Here is a 14,665-nt window from a genome sequence, read left to right as displayed (position 1 = left end):
GAGGGAGTTGGCACAACATCTGTACACACAAGTCACCTAATTTCCATAACTTCCAGGGAGGAGGCAATGCCCTCTGATGCCACATTCAATCATATCCCAGATGTGTTCAATCGGGTTCAGATCTGGCAAGTTGGGGGACCAATTGAAACTAGACATTGTGTTCCTCGAACCACTCCATCATACTCCTGGCCTTGTGACATGGCGCATTATCTCGTTGAAATGTGCCACTGCCACAGGGAAACATGATCATCATGAAGAGAGTGTATGTAGTCTGCAACCAGTATACGACACTCCTTGGCTGTCATGGCGCCTCACATGAGCTCCACTGGCCCCATGGATGTCCATGTGAATGTTTCCCAGAACATAATGGAGCCACTACCAGCTTGTCTCTGACCCACATACAGGTATCGGGGAGATGTTCCCCTGGAAGACAACAGCTCTGCACACTCCTATTGGCAATATGAAGAAGACATCGGGATTCATCAGACCATGCAACACTCTGCCACTGCACCAACATTCAGTGCCAATGGTCATGTGCCCATTTCAGACATAGTTGCTGATGTCACAATGTTAAAACTGGCCGTGCATGGGTCATCAGCTGCAGAGGCCTATCGGTATTTGGTACACTGTGTGTTCAGATACACTTGTACTCTGCCCAGAATTAAAGTCTGGTGTTAGCCAAACCAGTTCCCAACTGTCCTCTTTTACCAGTCTGCCCAGCCTACGACTTCCAGCATCTGTAACGAGGGGTAGCTTCCCAACCCCTGACTTCTGGATGTGGTTTCAACTTGGTTTTGCCACGTGTTGAAGACACTCACCACTGCACTCTCAAACTGCCAACAAGTCATGCTGTTTCTAAAACGCTTATGCCAAGCCTCCAGGCCATCACAGTCTGCCCTCAGTCAAACTCAGATAGGTCATATGCCTTCTCCATTCTACAAATGGACAGCACAACACTTTGTATGTGTCTGACAGGCAGTCATTCCTCACTGGGTGACGCTCCTATTGGCTGGACACGTTTATATCAATAGTAGGTCGGTGGTCATAATGTTCTGGCTGATCAGTGTATCATTCTTTACAGAGATTACAAACCACAGACGATCCCTCTGATCATATATTGTTACACTGTGTACATGTCTATCCAGTGCTTTGTTAACTATTCTTCAATATTGAAGTCACAGTTCCTCTGTATCCTCCAGTCCAGAAGCAAATGTTTCTCCTTGAGATATGACACTAGTGCCTCGCTATCTCGTTTGCTTAGCACTTAAATCTTTCTACTGGTTTTATTTCCCATTGTACTTTGGTAAACATAGTTGCTACAACTGCCTTTTGATTACCAATAGCAGTTTTAATAAAGATATCCTCAGAGGGGTCTGGTCTATTATTTGCCATCAAATCAATGAGCTTCTGATCTACCTGTTCCAAGCAGTTTTCAAACAAAGCATTTAGTATTGCTTAGAAGGATGTCTTGTCAAGCTCCAATCTTGCATAATACTTCAACTCTTATCTCAACTGACTTAAGTGACAAATACACCTCCTCTGTTGTGCCCACATATGGTATGAGGTGGCAGGTCAGCTAACAACACTCCAAACATTTAATAAATGAATAAAACATCAACACATTTATTTACACTATCTACAAAGTAATGGAAGATATACTTAACTTACAGTTTCTGCTGTCACGGTCCCAGCAATCTCTCTCGTATATAAATCACTGAATTTTCATTACATTAATATTATTCACTGACCAGTTGCATTGTGCTAGGTGTGTAGTAGATTTGTGGCAGAGCTCAATGTGCAGCATTTTCAAAATATGTGCAGACAAATAAGTTTTAATGTAGTGACCAGAAGCACAGATGGCACACACTGATGGCACCTGTTGCGCCCTCTATAGGAGTATGGCAAGCCCTATAGATACCAGACTGTGGAGACAACTGCTGCTGGTGTATTTAAATGCCATGTCTTCTGCTGAGATGTGGACAGCATGTGGAGCACAGTGTGCAGTCAATTTAGACATTGTCTATACTGCAACCTCCATTTACCATTTCCCTCTCCTTTCAATATACACTTAAATTTATCCAAAAATATTTCACTGCTGTCTATTTTGGATTTCAGCCATCTTTTTGTACCTCGTATTATGTGAGCTCCACTGCTTTTTTAGGGATGCTTCAAACTTTGGCATTTTGTTGTCAATACATACAGTAAGGCTACAGCTTCTATTCAATTACATCAACAGAGTGGAAAGATCACACCTGAAAAAGCACTTAGGCAAGGTAACTCCACTATCACCAAAACTATATTCAGCATTGTTCACAAATGTTTTCAAATTATTAAACTGGAATGAAGAAGAAATATGCATAAGCAGATATTATCTGACCCACCAATTTGCAAATGACACTGTTCTGTTTGCTTTGGATTCAAGAGAACCTCAACAAAGAATAAAAGAACCAAACACAGCAAGTATGACAACAGGCCCAAACATTAATTATAACAACATTAAAATAATGTTCAGTCAGTATGCTGGTAGGTAAATAGTAAAGATCAATGATGAAACACTTGAAAAAAATGTACATTTTGGGCAACTGAAAACAGCAAATGGATACAGGCTTCAAGAAATAAATAGGATGGTAAGAATAGTTTGGAGTTCATTTGGGAAACTGAATGCAGTAGTTAATTAGAAGTCAATTCTCCATATGCCTTGAATGGTAAGTCTATAACCCAAGTGTAGTGTCAGTACTAACTTGCAGATGAAACATGAAAATGTGGAAACTGTTCAAAAACTGAGGAATGCCTAACAGGCAATGGAAAAGCACTTACTGGTCATAACACAAAGGGACAGGAAAAGAAAAAATGGAAAGGAGAAAAGATGGGAGTTGGGAAAGTGACAGTGAGTGTTATGAAACTCTAACAAGTGGTGGTGGTGGTGGTGGTGATGGAGGTGGTGGCGGTCGCAGCAGTGGTGAGGATGGTGGTGGTGGTGGTGGTGGTGGTGGTGGTGGTGGTGCTGCTGCTGGTGGTGGTGGTCTAGAGATGCATTGATTATCACTATTACTATATAATAAAGAAAAAAGAGCAGCTTATCTTAAAACATCAAGTTGGTTAGGCCAAATACTGGTGTACAGTCAATATTTCCAAATCAGAGAAAAGATCAGGGAGAAGCTGCAGAACTCTTTACGACATGATAACCATGTAGAGTGCTCATAAAATATCTTGGCCTGTACCTGCACAGATGGCATGGTAGGAGGAAGACAATATTAGTAGTGAGGGTTCTCTTGTGAACAAAATGTGCAATTTGAGCAGCATTATAAGTCCTGGATGCAGTATTTGGAGGAATGTACAATGCAGAGCTTGAAAGATCACCCAGGGAAGATGAACATTCGCACATAGGTGTGACTGATGCAACTCTCCTAATTTAGTCAGATCAAACTTAGTATGATTTGCACCTGAATGTGTCTGGTAAGACACTACCAGCACAGTTAATTATTAAAGATATCCTTTCTGATCAAGGTAGTATCCACCCTATCCCAGTAATTTCCAATATGCTCCATAAGTTTTTTTCTTTCTTTTGTTTTCGAAGGGCAAATTCGTTCAAAAGACAGAGAAGTATAGTAAATATAGTTGCATTTAAAGCAGATGCTGGAAAAACAAAATACTGCAGCTACAATATAGCCATGGATATTATACAAAATTAATTTACTGTCTTCCATCAAAACATCAGAAAGTTCATTAATAAAAAGAATGAACTACTCATATCCATACAGGAAAATGTAAGGATATATGGAATGTCAGCAGACTTTTGTATATCAGCGCATTACACGGAAATCACTGAAATGCAATTGATTAATCTTGATGTATACAAGATAATATCATATTACTGTAGGATTAGTAAGAAGAAATGGATAGTAGCTTATGCAGTTAAAGAAATCAAGTGTCAAGTCCTTCAGGTTAATGATTGTTGTGTTGAACAGCTCTTTGCATGTTGTGCTACAGCTGTGAATCAGAAAACACATCCGCTTGTAGTACTGACAGTTTATAGGCCACCAACAGCAAGCAGCAAGAGAAAGATATAATAAGATCATTCACACTTAACTGGATAATCATAGTTGATGAGGAATTTAATGTTGATTTTCTGTTAGATAGTGCTGATCAAAGGCGCCTAGAATTTTGGTTATTTATTTGCCACTTGAACTTTAGCCACATTTTCTATACATGCTCATTGCCCATAAATAATGCTATCTCCTGGCTGGGAAATGTGAAAACCTCATCATTATTCATTTCACGGAACATGCCAATTTTTTTATTTTTATTTTTGTACCCCTTTAAAGCTTGGAGGCCATTGTTGCTACAAACTATGTCAAGGTCATCACGGTCATTTATCACAGACTCTAGGCAAACATGAAAAGAAAGAATCAATCTCTTTGTTAGTGTCAAGTCTACTCGACTTACATTGTGCCTTGTCTCTTCTACTAACATTACAAATAATGCTTTTAGATATTTATCATCTCTTTTGCCACTTGAAAAAGTATAATTTTTACAGTCAGTTCTTTTATAGGAATGTTGCCTATAGGAAAATTAAAGAGACCTTTACAGAAAAGAGAAGGAGCTGTGTGAATATCAAGAGCTCTCATGGGAAGCCAATGTTAAGCCAAAAAAGGAAAGCTGGAAAGTGGAAGGAATATATAGTGGTACTATATAAGGGAAACAAACTAGGGTGCAATGTTATAGAAAGACATGTGGATGTAAGTGGAGATGAAGTGGGGGATATGATACTGTGAGAAGAATTTGACATGGCACTGAAAGCCCTAACTGGAAATAAATGGCACTGAAAGACCTAACTGAAAATAAGGCCCCTGGAATAGATGATATTCCCACAGAATTATTGAGATCCTTTTTAAAGGTACCCACGAGAAAATTATTCCATCTGGTGTACAAGATATATGAGACAGGCAAAATATCTTCAGACTACAGGAAGAATGTGATAATTCCAATTCCAAAGAAGGCAAGTGTTGCACGTGAAAACTATCATACCATTAGTTTAATAAATCATGGTTGCAAAATACTGATAAATGAAAAGAAAAACAAGTAGAGGTCAACCTCAGGCAAGATCAGTTTAGGTTCCAGAGAAATGCAGTAACACGCATGGCAATACTGACCCTGTGACTTATCTTAGAAGACAGGTTGACGAAACCCTAACCTACATTTCTAGCAATTGCAGATTCAAAGAAAGCATTTGACAGTGTGCATTTGATTAACTTTTTGAAGTTTTGAAGGTATCAGAAATAAGTTACAGGGACCAAAATTATGGCACAACTTGACTAAATGAAGGAATCGGTTGATCGGACACATCCTGACAGATCAAGGTATTGTCAGTATGGCAATGAAACAAAGTGTGGGCAATGGAAGGAGGTGTGTCGGGTAAAAATCATGGTAAACAAGTTTAAATGGCTGTATACTGTTAGTTACACAGAGATGAAGAGGCTTGCACAGAGAAAACTAACATGGAGAGCTAGTCTTTGGGCTAAATAGGTTTAAGTGGCTATAGATATGATAGTTTTTCAGAGAAGAGGATTGCACTGGACAAACTAGCCTGGAGTCTTCAGACTAAAGACAACACCACAATGCCAACAACACATCTGCTGGGAATTAATATCACCTCCAACTATGTGGGATGGCTTACATACATACATACTAGTGGTATTAGGGGTTCTATGAAAAGTTCAGTTCCCTCTGCAGTTGTGTGTGCCTGATGGTAAACAGAAGGCTCCAACAGCCTTTATTCTGTGTTTTATAGTTACTCTTGCCAAAATCAAATATAGATTCAATATATATCCAAGTTAATTTAACATTATCTTCTACTGTTATAAAGACATTATCTAGCATCCTATGGAGCATGAGTTTCAGAAAGAAGATCTCACTACTATGTATTTGTTGAATGCAACTTGTATATATAGTTATATTACTACCCCTGTAGACTGAGTAATTTCTTAGATATTAGACCTGCCAAAATAAAACAAAGTACGGAACATTGAATTAATCCCTCATACAGACCTAGATATAAATAAATCTATCATGCATGGAGCCTTTATTATTGCATCCCAGAAGCTTCTGATGATCTGCTTACTACACAGTATTATTATCAGTTGGTTAGTTTCATGTTCCACAGATCACTTTGTATGATACATCGTAACGATGTGGAAAGAGTCATTTCACATTCACATCACAAATTCATTTGTACATATAGTTACGTTCTGAACATTTCTAAGGGCTTTTCCCAAAAAGAAAAAAAAGATATACAGATGTTATGAATTAGTAAGTCGTATCCACCACCTTTCACACATTACAGTAATAGAAATTCTTCTATGGAATAGAAGGTGTTGCCAAGGTGAAATTTACTCAGTTTGCTTTCAAATTTTACTTTGCTGTTTATCAGACTCTAAGTCCTCCTTTGAAGCCTATAGCTTCTCTGTTACTTTATGTGAATATTTAACTTCATCTGCAAATCTATACTTCTGTGAAAATCACTGTGAAGTGTATGGCAAAGGACACTTTTCTTTGCACTATTTATTAGGTTATTTTTCAGTTGCATTCACAGATAAAACATTGGAAGAATGACTACTTCATGTCTCTGCAAGACCTGTTATTAACCTTATTTTTTTCCATGCTGTCTTTACGGGACAGATATGTAATCTATCCAGCCCTGGATTGTCAATGACATAGGATTGGTAATAAATGGGAGCTGAAGAATATTCATAGTTTTTGCCCTGAAAAGCAGTGCTTTAAGTTTCCTTAGCAGATTCTTTTAAGACATACAGTGAATTTCTTAAACTTACTGCCTGTTAAGATTCATCAATATTTCTGTTACATTTTATTACAATTCAAATGCACCCGACGTTGTATATACTCAGTGTCTGTTGTTAGTCTGACGTGATATGGATCCCACTTACTTGAACAGTGTTCAAGTACAGGCAATTCGATCTCTTTTGCAGATAACCAGTAGCTTCCTAGTATCCCACCAATTAATGCATTTGCTTTACCTACAACTGTAGCTATAGGCCTATCATCATTCCATTTTGTCGTCTCTACACATTATAATTCCCAAATAGTTCTACGACATGACTGACTCATTAATATGGCAGCATTTCTGTGTATTATGAATTGCACAACTTTGTATTTCTTTACAATAAGAGTTAGTTGCTAGTCTTTGTACCAGGATACTATTTTTTTGAGGTATAACTGGATAGTACATCAATTTTTAGCAGACAGCAATCCCTCATAGATAACTATATCATCTGTGAAATATTTTAGTTTGTAACTAATGTTATCTGCTAAGTTGTGTTGTTGATGTGATCAATCCAAAGACATGTTTCATGCAGCTCTCTATGCTGTTCTGCCCTGTGCATCTTCATCTGCATACCTATTGCAACCTTCACCATCTTGAACACAATTACTGTGCCTCAAGATGCATCCTATCAACTGATTCCTTCTTTTAGTGAGTTGTAGGCCTACTATAAATTCATTTTCTCCCCAATCAATACAGTACCATTTCAATCACTATCTGAACTACCAGTCTTATTTTCAGCATTCTTCACTGGTACCACATTTCAAATACCTGTAGTTTATTGTGCTGATAGTTATTTATTGATGAAGTATGAACAACTTTATAATTATGTTATGATTAATTTCCTCTCTGTTTGTATTACAGAAAATAAAAAAAAATACATATTTACATTCAAAAGATTAGCCTATATGCAGTCCATCATGAGCTATAGGACAACACAACTGATTATACCTTGGGGGCAATACCAATTCTGATTGGGTAAATCAGCCGTAATTAACATTGTGAACACACAATGATAGGAAAGGGTAAATGATTTTATTTTTTTTTCCGCAAGAAGAGCTAACCGTTGCAACTTGTACTTTTTCATTATCTGTTTTTTTTTTTTTTTTTTTTTTTTTCAACCATTCACGAACACGTTATTTTGTGGTTGGTGGTATTTAGACCAGTGTTTAAACCACAGTGAATGAGCAATTATATTACTCCTGAGCAAGTGAAAATACGTATGCACGATATAGACTAAACGCTGTAGGATCTGTGAGTCGCACACTGTGCAAAAGCGCTAGACATAATGACACGAACTCTCGTCGCTGGACTTCAGCGATCCCTCAGAATCCTTATCGCTTAACAAAACGGCAAAGATTTTTCCACTGCTTGGCGCTATTGATGTTATGTTGTACTGTGTTATAGTAGTTGTTTTCCACTAAGCTGAAAAGATGAACTTCGCATTTGTCCAGTTTGCATACGATATGAAATCTAAGACAGTATTAATGCCATAATAGGCAAGAAAGTTATTTTATTGGGCATTTCATAGTCATAAATTATATGCATAACATTAACTTGTTCAGCAACTAATTCGATTTGCAGGCATAGATTAGGTTATATTTTTAAATTTACCTCGCTTGAGTACTGCTCATGTGATTTATTAGATTTTTTGGCATATTTTGGCGTTATTTCGCAAGATTTCTTCTGATTAATGTTACCCATAAATTTTAGACATTAATTATAATGCTTTCCCAGGCAAATAACAATACTTTATTACTACAAGAAACACACTTAATCAACGGACGGAATAACAGAACGTGCAGTGGTCGTAGGATTCCCATGCAGTGGCATTTATTGTTGAGAAGTAATATCCACAAATTGAAGTTTTCACATTTATTAGAATTAGAAAGCGCTTGATTTTGTTCCTATAATTTTCAGAGCTGACCCATTTCTCAGATGTTTGTGATCTCGCATCGTACTTTGCAAAGTAAAATTTGACATTAATATCGTTGCAAGATACAGTAGCGAAGTGGCAATAATTTAAAATAATCTATTATTTCAATAACTGCAGTAGCTCTTTAATTGATTAGTACTAATGTACATATCTGTCAAATAAAGCGCTTTAAATAAGGGCAACACTGATTTTTTTACATGACAAATGTTGGCGACAATTAGCCCTTAAATTTTCATCTTTGTCGAAGGAAGTCCTTGTTCGTGATTCGTGTTTCAAGAGAGAAGAGTGCAAGAGACTCATTTGGAGAAGAAAGATGTTGCTGTCTGCAGCGAGATTTGCAGCTGTGAAAGGCCCTTCAGCTGTTGCGGGCCATGGAGGTCTTCATCGCATATATTATTTTCAATTTTGGCCATTTGTATAAGTACTCTTATCTAATGGAATACTGAAACTGTTTCAGGGGGTGGCGTAAAGCTGTGGAAAAATCTGTCTTTCTTCGTTGCATTACCAGCGGTTGGTCTGTGTATGTTAAATGCTTGGCTCAAGCATCAGGAAGAGCCTCACCACCGACCAGAATTTATACCTTATGAACATCTGAGACTGAGAACAAAGGTAGTTAGATATGTAAAGAAACAGATCATTCATATTATCTTATTGCCTAAAGATTTCAGAATACATATAGACCGTCTTGAGAGGCAAAAAAATAGTTAACAAAAAAAAAGGTTGCCAAATTATCGAAAAATCTAGGCATAATGCGGAGCACGTAATTGAGGTTAAGTTAGCCATATATATGGAGCCACAGGTGAATCATGTTGTAAGTATGAAAATCCTCATCCACTTAATGTTGGAAGGATATGCTGTGGTAACCCGACAACTTTCTACATATTTTGGACAATGTTTTCTTACCTATGATATAGATATTTGCTGAAACCTGTATTTTTATCTATTCTACATTGACAGCAGAGGACATGCTTGCACAGCAGTGACAATGTTAATAGTATTTATAAGATAACTGGCTTGGATACTATATGCTTTGGGCTTCTGCCAGAGTGCTTTAGTGTTTGATTTGCAGAAAAAAAGATAACTGTTGGTTTGGTCTCTACAGCCTTCACCCCCACACATCAGACCACGTCAGTTATAGGGGGAAAGTGTGACATGCCAGTATGGACTCCAAAACCATTCTGTTATCTGGTATTTCACATTAATGAAATATTGCCAGAGGCGAAACCAATAAGTGATAGGAAAATATCCTAGGATCAAATGGGAATTGAATCCTATAGTAGGTCACCAAGCCTTACAACATAAGGCACAATAAAATATTTGTGCTGTAGCACAATTGGTTATCAGTGCTCAATGGTTGAAGTGGAAATTGCAGCAATTATTTAGAAAGTATGTTAAGATTGATAGCTTATGAAGCATATAATAGTGCAATCAAGTGCAAAAACTAATACCTGTAATTATGCTCTCAACACCAGTGTACATTATGCACTGATGACAAAACAAATTATTTCCATTCCTGGGATGATTGAGCAGTGGTATTAAAATAGCCCTATAAATGGAAGGTGAAGCCACATGGTGACAATTGGGAAGAGGTGTATATGAAGAAATGAAACAGTTAGCTAATTAAACACACAAATCAAACATTGCTCATTGTTTGCCGAATCAAGGAAGTAATTTTTGACAGTTTTTTCATCTCTTCATTGCATGGTAAGTAATTGACAAAGTGAGGCAACATTCTCCCTAGTTTTTGCCAAAAACTGATATATTGTGGTGCGTTTTTATTAAATACATAGGCACCACATGAGAAAAGAAGCAGAAATCTTTGTGGAATAGCGGAACACGTATATGGAAATTTGGAAGTATTATGTGGAAAAGTAAACAATGTTATCTGAAACTTTAATCATTTTTGTTCTTCTGAATGTCAGTAATCAAAGTAGTTTTTGAAAGTATGTGTTATTTCAGCAAGTTTAACTTATTTGTGCCTGTGTAATTTACAGTACTCAGTGTCAAAAAAAGATGCTTGTTAGGTTTGGGAAGTTCACAAATATTATAGGAATTAAATATAAAGTCACCTCCTTTATAAATAAATGTTAGTAATAGCCTTCCAGAGTTTTGTTTCATTTACCTTGTAAATGAGTTTCATACCCATAAATGACAAGGAAATAATAGGTGAAGCATGTATTAAAACTATCACCACCTTGGTGGAAATTTCCTTACACATTAAAACTCTGGCGCACCAGGACTTGAGCCTGGGACCTAACAGTGCACACTTTATTGAGGAGTGAAAATTCTTTCTGGAACCACAATGGTATTTGAAATTAGTAAGGCATGTGATCATTCTATCGTGAAATAATGAGCTTTGGTAAACTTAAGTACAATGAAATCGACAGTTCATACAAAAGTGTTTAGTCAGTTCCAAAATGAGAATAGGCACCATCCGCATCTATACTCTGCAAACCACTGTGAGATGCATGGCAGACGGTACTACCCAAGTCATGGTTTCTTCCTCTTCCATTCACAGATAATATGCAGGAAGAATGATTTCTCTCTCTCTCTCTCTCTCTCTCTCTCTCTCTCTCTCTGTCTCTCTGTCTCTCTCCCCCCTCCCCCCCCCCCTCTCTCTCTCTCTCTCTCTCTCTCTCTCTCTCTCTCTCTCTCCCCCCCCCTCTCCCTCTCCCTCCCTCCCCCTCTCCCCCTTCCCGCTGTGTGTGTGTGTGTGTGTGTGTGTGTGTGTGTGTGTGTGTGTGTTCTAGGATGGGATGTACTAATGTTTTTTAAGCAGTCTCTCTTGTGACTGATTGCACTTCCCTAGTATTCTACCAATAAACAGAAGCCTACCACCTGCTTTACCCATGGCGGAACCTATGTGGTCATTCCATTTCATAATGCTTCAAAGTGTTATACCCAGGTATTTGTACGGGTTGGCAAATTCCAACAGTGACTCACTGATATTATAGTCATAGAATACTGCATTGTTTTCATTTGGTGAAGTGCAAAATTTTACATTTCTGGATATTTCGAGCAAGTTGCCAGCCTCATCACGTTGAAATCTTTTCCAGATCTGACTGAATATTTATGTCACAGCGTCTCTCAGATAGTATTTCATTAAAGATAACTTCATCTGCAAAAGCCTTATTTTACTATTAATATTCCCTGCAAGGTCGTTGATATACAACTTGAACACAAAGGGTCCCAACACACTTCTGTGAGGCGCACCTGAAGTTACGTCATCTGGCAATGACTCTACGCCCAAGATAACATGCTGCACCCTCCCCACAAAAAAGTCCTCCATTCAGTCACACATTTCACTTGATACCCCATATGATTGTACTTTTGACAGTAAGCATAGGTGTGGTACTGAGTCAAATGCTTTTTGGAAATCAAGAAGCACTGCATCTGCCGGTTGCCTTGATTCAAAACTTTCAGTATCTTACATGAGGAAAGTGAGTTGGGTTTCACGTGATTGATGTTTTCAGAATCCATGATGGTTAACATTGAGATCATTCTGTTAAAGATACCTCATTATGTTTGAGCTCAGGACATGTTCTAAGATTCAATAACAAATAGATGGCAAGAATATTGGGCAGTAGTTTTGTGGATCACTTGTACTACCCTATTGCAGACGGGTGTGACCTGTGCCTTTTTCCAAATACTGACCACAGTATTTTGTTAAAGAGGTCTGAGATAGATTAAAGTTAGAAAGGGGCTAATTCAGCCACAAATTCAGTGTAGAATTTGACAGGGCCTGCAGCTTTGTTCAGTTTTAATGATTTCAGCTGTTTCTTAAACACCACTGAGGATTAAATTGTGGCAATTCTCCTTGGTTTTCCTATATGAAGGAACATTTGAAAACAGAGTTAAGCATTTCAAGCTTTTGCTTGGCTAATCTTAATTTCAGTTCCTATCTCGTTTGCTAATGACTGCACACTAACTTTGATGCAAATAACAGCCTTTGCATACAACCAAAATTTATTTGGATTTTATGAAATGTCAGTTGACAGTATTCCATTACAGTATTCACTGAAGGCATCACTCATTGTTCTCTTGACAGCCAAACACATTTCATTCAGAGTCTCTATTTATAACCCTACACTTTTACACTTATTATGCTGTAATACCTGTTTCTTTAGAAGTTTCTTTACAGTGACTGTATACCATGGAGGTTCCCTCCCATTATGAACTGTTTTAGTGGGTACATACCAATCCAATGTGTGGTCAACTATTCTTTTAAGCTTGAGCCAGAGTTCCTAGCTACATGCTCCTGATCGGTGCTTAAAATTTAAAGTTCAGCATTGAGATATGACACCAATAGTTTTGTTATCTAGTTTTTCTGTACATATATATCTTTCTGCTTATTTTAGTTGTCCTTTGTACTTCGGTAATCATTGCTGCAACAGCCGCATCATGGTCACTGATACCAGTTTTGACGTGGACATCCTCAAAGAAATCAGGTCTATTGTTGCCATTAGACCCTACATATTTCCATCATGGGTAGGGTTTCTATCTATCTGTTCTAGGTAGTTTTCAGAGAAGGCATTTAGTTAAGTTTCACAGGCTGTCTTATCATGCCCACCACTAACAAAACCGTAATTGTTGGGTGATTAAAGTCTCCACCGATGATTACAGTATGATTGGGGAACCTACATCCAAGTGAACTGGTAACACCAGCCTGATGGCTACTTACCAGATAGGGCTCTTTAGAATAAGGTTTGAAAACATTCACAGGACTAATAGCTGAACTACAGAGTTAAGGGGAAATATATGTGTGTGTATTATACAGTAGAGGTTTTACCTTGAATAGATACAAGAGTTTAAATCTTAAAGAATGGTAGTTGTATATGATTGTGTTCAATATTTATTAATACATATTTTAATGGCAACATTTGTTAGTCAAAAGGCAGTACTATATTTACTTGAGTAGTCTTGTAATTTTGTTGTAACAGTACAAAACAGCTTATGTTTTTGAATGCATAACTAACTATATATGTGACTGAGGTTGTAATAACTTTTCCTTTTCAGAGGTTCCCATGGGGTGACGGAAACAAGAGCCTGTTCCATAATCCTCATACAAATGCCCTCCCTGAAGGTTATGAAGATGCCCACCATTGAATTGTTTACTTATTTCAAAATGCTGTGTAGTGAACCATTATTGTATTGGATGGATGTTTAATATGTATATAGCAATAAACAGCTTACAATAAAGGACATATCTAGTCGAGGTTTAATAAATCCTAATCAAATTTTGAAAATGGGTGCTTCCAATCCAATGCCTCATGTACTTACATTTTCAAGGATATAATATAGCTCGACCAAAGTGAATGCAAGGATTTGCATATACACCAGCTTCAAATGAGAAATGTAAAATCATTTTAGTCTCAATTCTCCTCTTTAGAGAAGAATAATTAACATGAATATATTGCACATTAGATCAAAGCACACAGCTCTCTTGTTTTGGGTTAGTTTGCTGTTCCAATGGTTTTAAGCAACAGTTATTGAATTCTTAGGAGGTAAGTGAACAGTATGCTGTAAAATAAACCTAAGAGAAAGTACTGGCCCATCTTTGCTTAAAAATTGGTGTATAAAAAAGTTTATGATGAGTTAATAAAATTTGTAAATATTGTTTCATCAAACAAGGTGGGCTGCAATATTTTTGTGAAATGAGATATTATGTAGTTCTGGACGTCTAACATGGGCAGCTTTGGTGAACTGTGAAGAACACAACTGCTAATGTGGATTGCTGTTACTACTGTAGCTGCAGTGACTTGCAGCATTGAGGACAATTTATTGCTGTGTGATGTGAATGGCCCAAAATGAACATACACAAACAAGTACTAAGATTCAATTAGGAAAGAGCCGAAATTAAATTTCCTTTCCTTACAAAACAAAATTAATTT

At 37.4% G+C, this 14,665-nt stretch overlaps 2 protein-coding genes across 2 annotated transcripts in view; one reads left to right on the top strand and one right to left on the bottom strand.

The window, feature by feature from the left end:
- LOC126198562 (serine/threonine-protein kinase S6KL) overlaps nt 1–8,728 on the bottom strand; it is a 71,773-nt gene extending 63,045 nt beyond the window's left edge. Inside the window, exon 1 of the mRNA XM_049935032.1 lies at nt 8,453–8,728. Within this exon, the coding sequence (XP_049790989.1) occupies nt 8,453–8,542 (90 nt within the window). The 5' untranslated portion in view covers nt 8,543–8,728. The remainder of the gene's footprint in view (nt 1–8,452) is intronic.
- Nucleotides 8,729–8,997: 269 nt separating this feature from the next.
- On the top strand, nt 8,998–13,976 carry LOC126260633 (cytochrome c oxidase subunit 6A, mitochondrial). Its single transcript, XM_049957974.1, has 3 exons — nt 8,998–9,151; nt 9,232–9,383; nt 13,791–13,976. The coding sequence occupies exons 1-3, from the start codon at nt 9,088–9,090 to the stop codon at nt 13,878–13,880; spliced, it is 306 nt and encodes a 101-aa protein (XP_049813931.1). The 5' UTR covers nt 8,998–9,087; the 3' UTR covers nt 13,881–13,976.
- The last annotated feature ends 689 nt before the right edge of the window (nt 13,977–14,665 follow it).

This window comes from Schistocerca nitens, chromosome 1 (assembly GCF_023898315.1).
Source record: "Schistocerca nitens isolate TAMUIC-IGC-003100 chromosome 1, iqSchNite1.1, whole genome shotgun sequence".
NCBI classification, from domain to species: Eukaryota; Metazoa; Arthropoda; class Insecta; order Orthoptera; family Acrididae; genus Schistocerca; species Schistocerca nitens.
The sequence above is the reverse complement of the archived record's forward strand: the minus strand, read 5'-3'. Positions and strand labels throughout refer to the sequence as shown.

Bases quoted from the DNA above. Each gene is read 5' to 3' on its own strand.
- LOC126260633 (XM_049957974.1), top strand. From the start codon at position 9,088: ATGTTGCTGTCTGCAGCGAGATTTGCAGCTGTGAAAGGCCCTTCAGCT. The intron at 9,152-9,231 runs GTCTTCATCGCA...AAACTGTTTCAG, and splicing joins AGCTGTTGCGGGCCATGGAG to GGGGTGGCGTAAAGCTGTGG. The intron at 9,384-13,790 runs GTAGTTAGATAT...TTTCCTTTTCAG, and splicing joins ATCTGAGACTGAGAACAAAG to AGGTTCCCATGGGGTGACGG.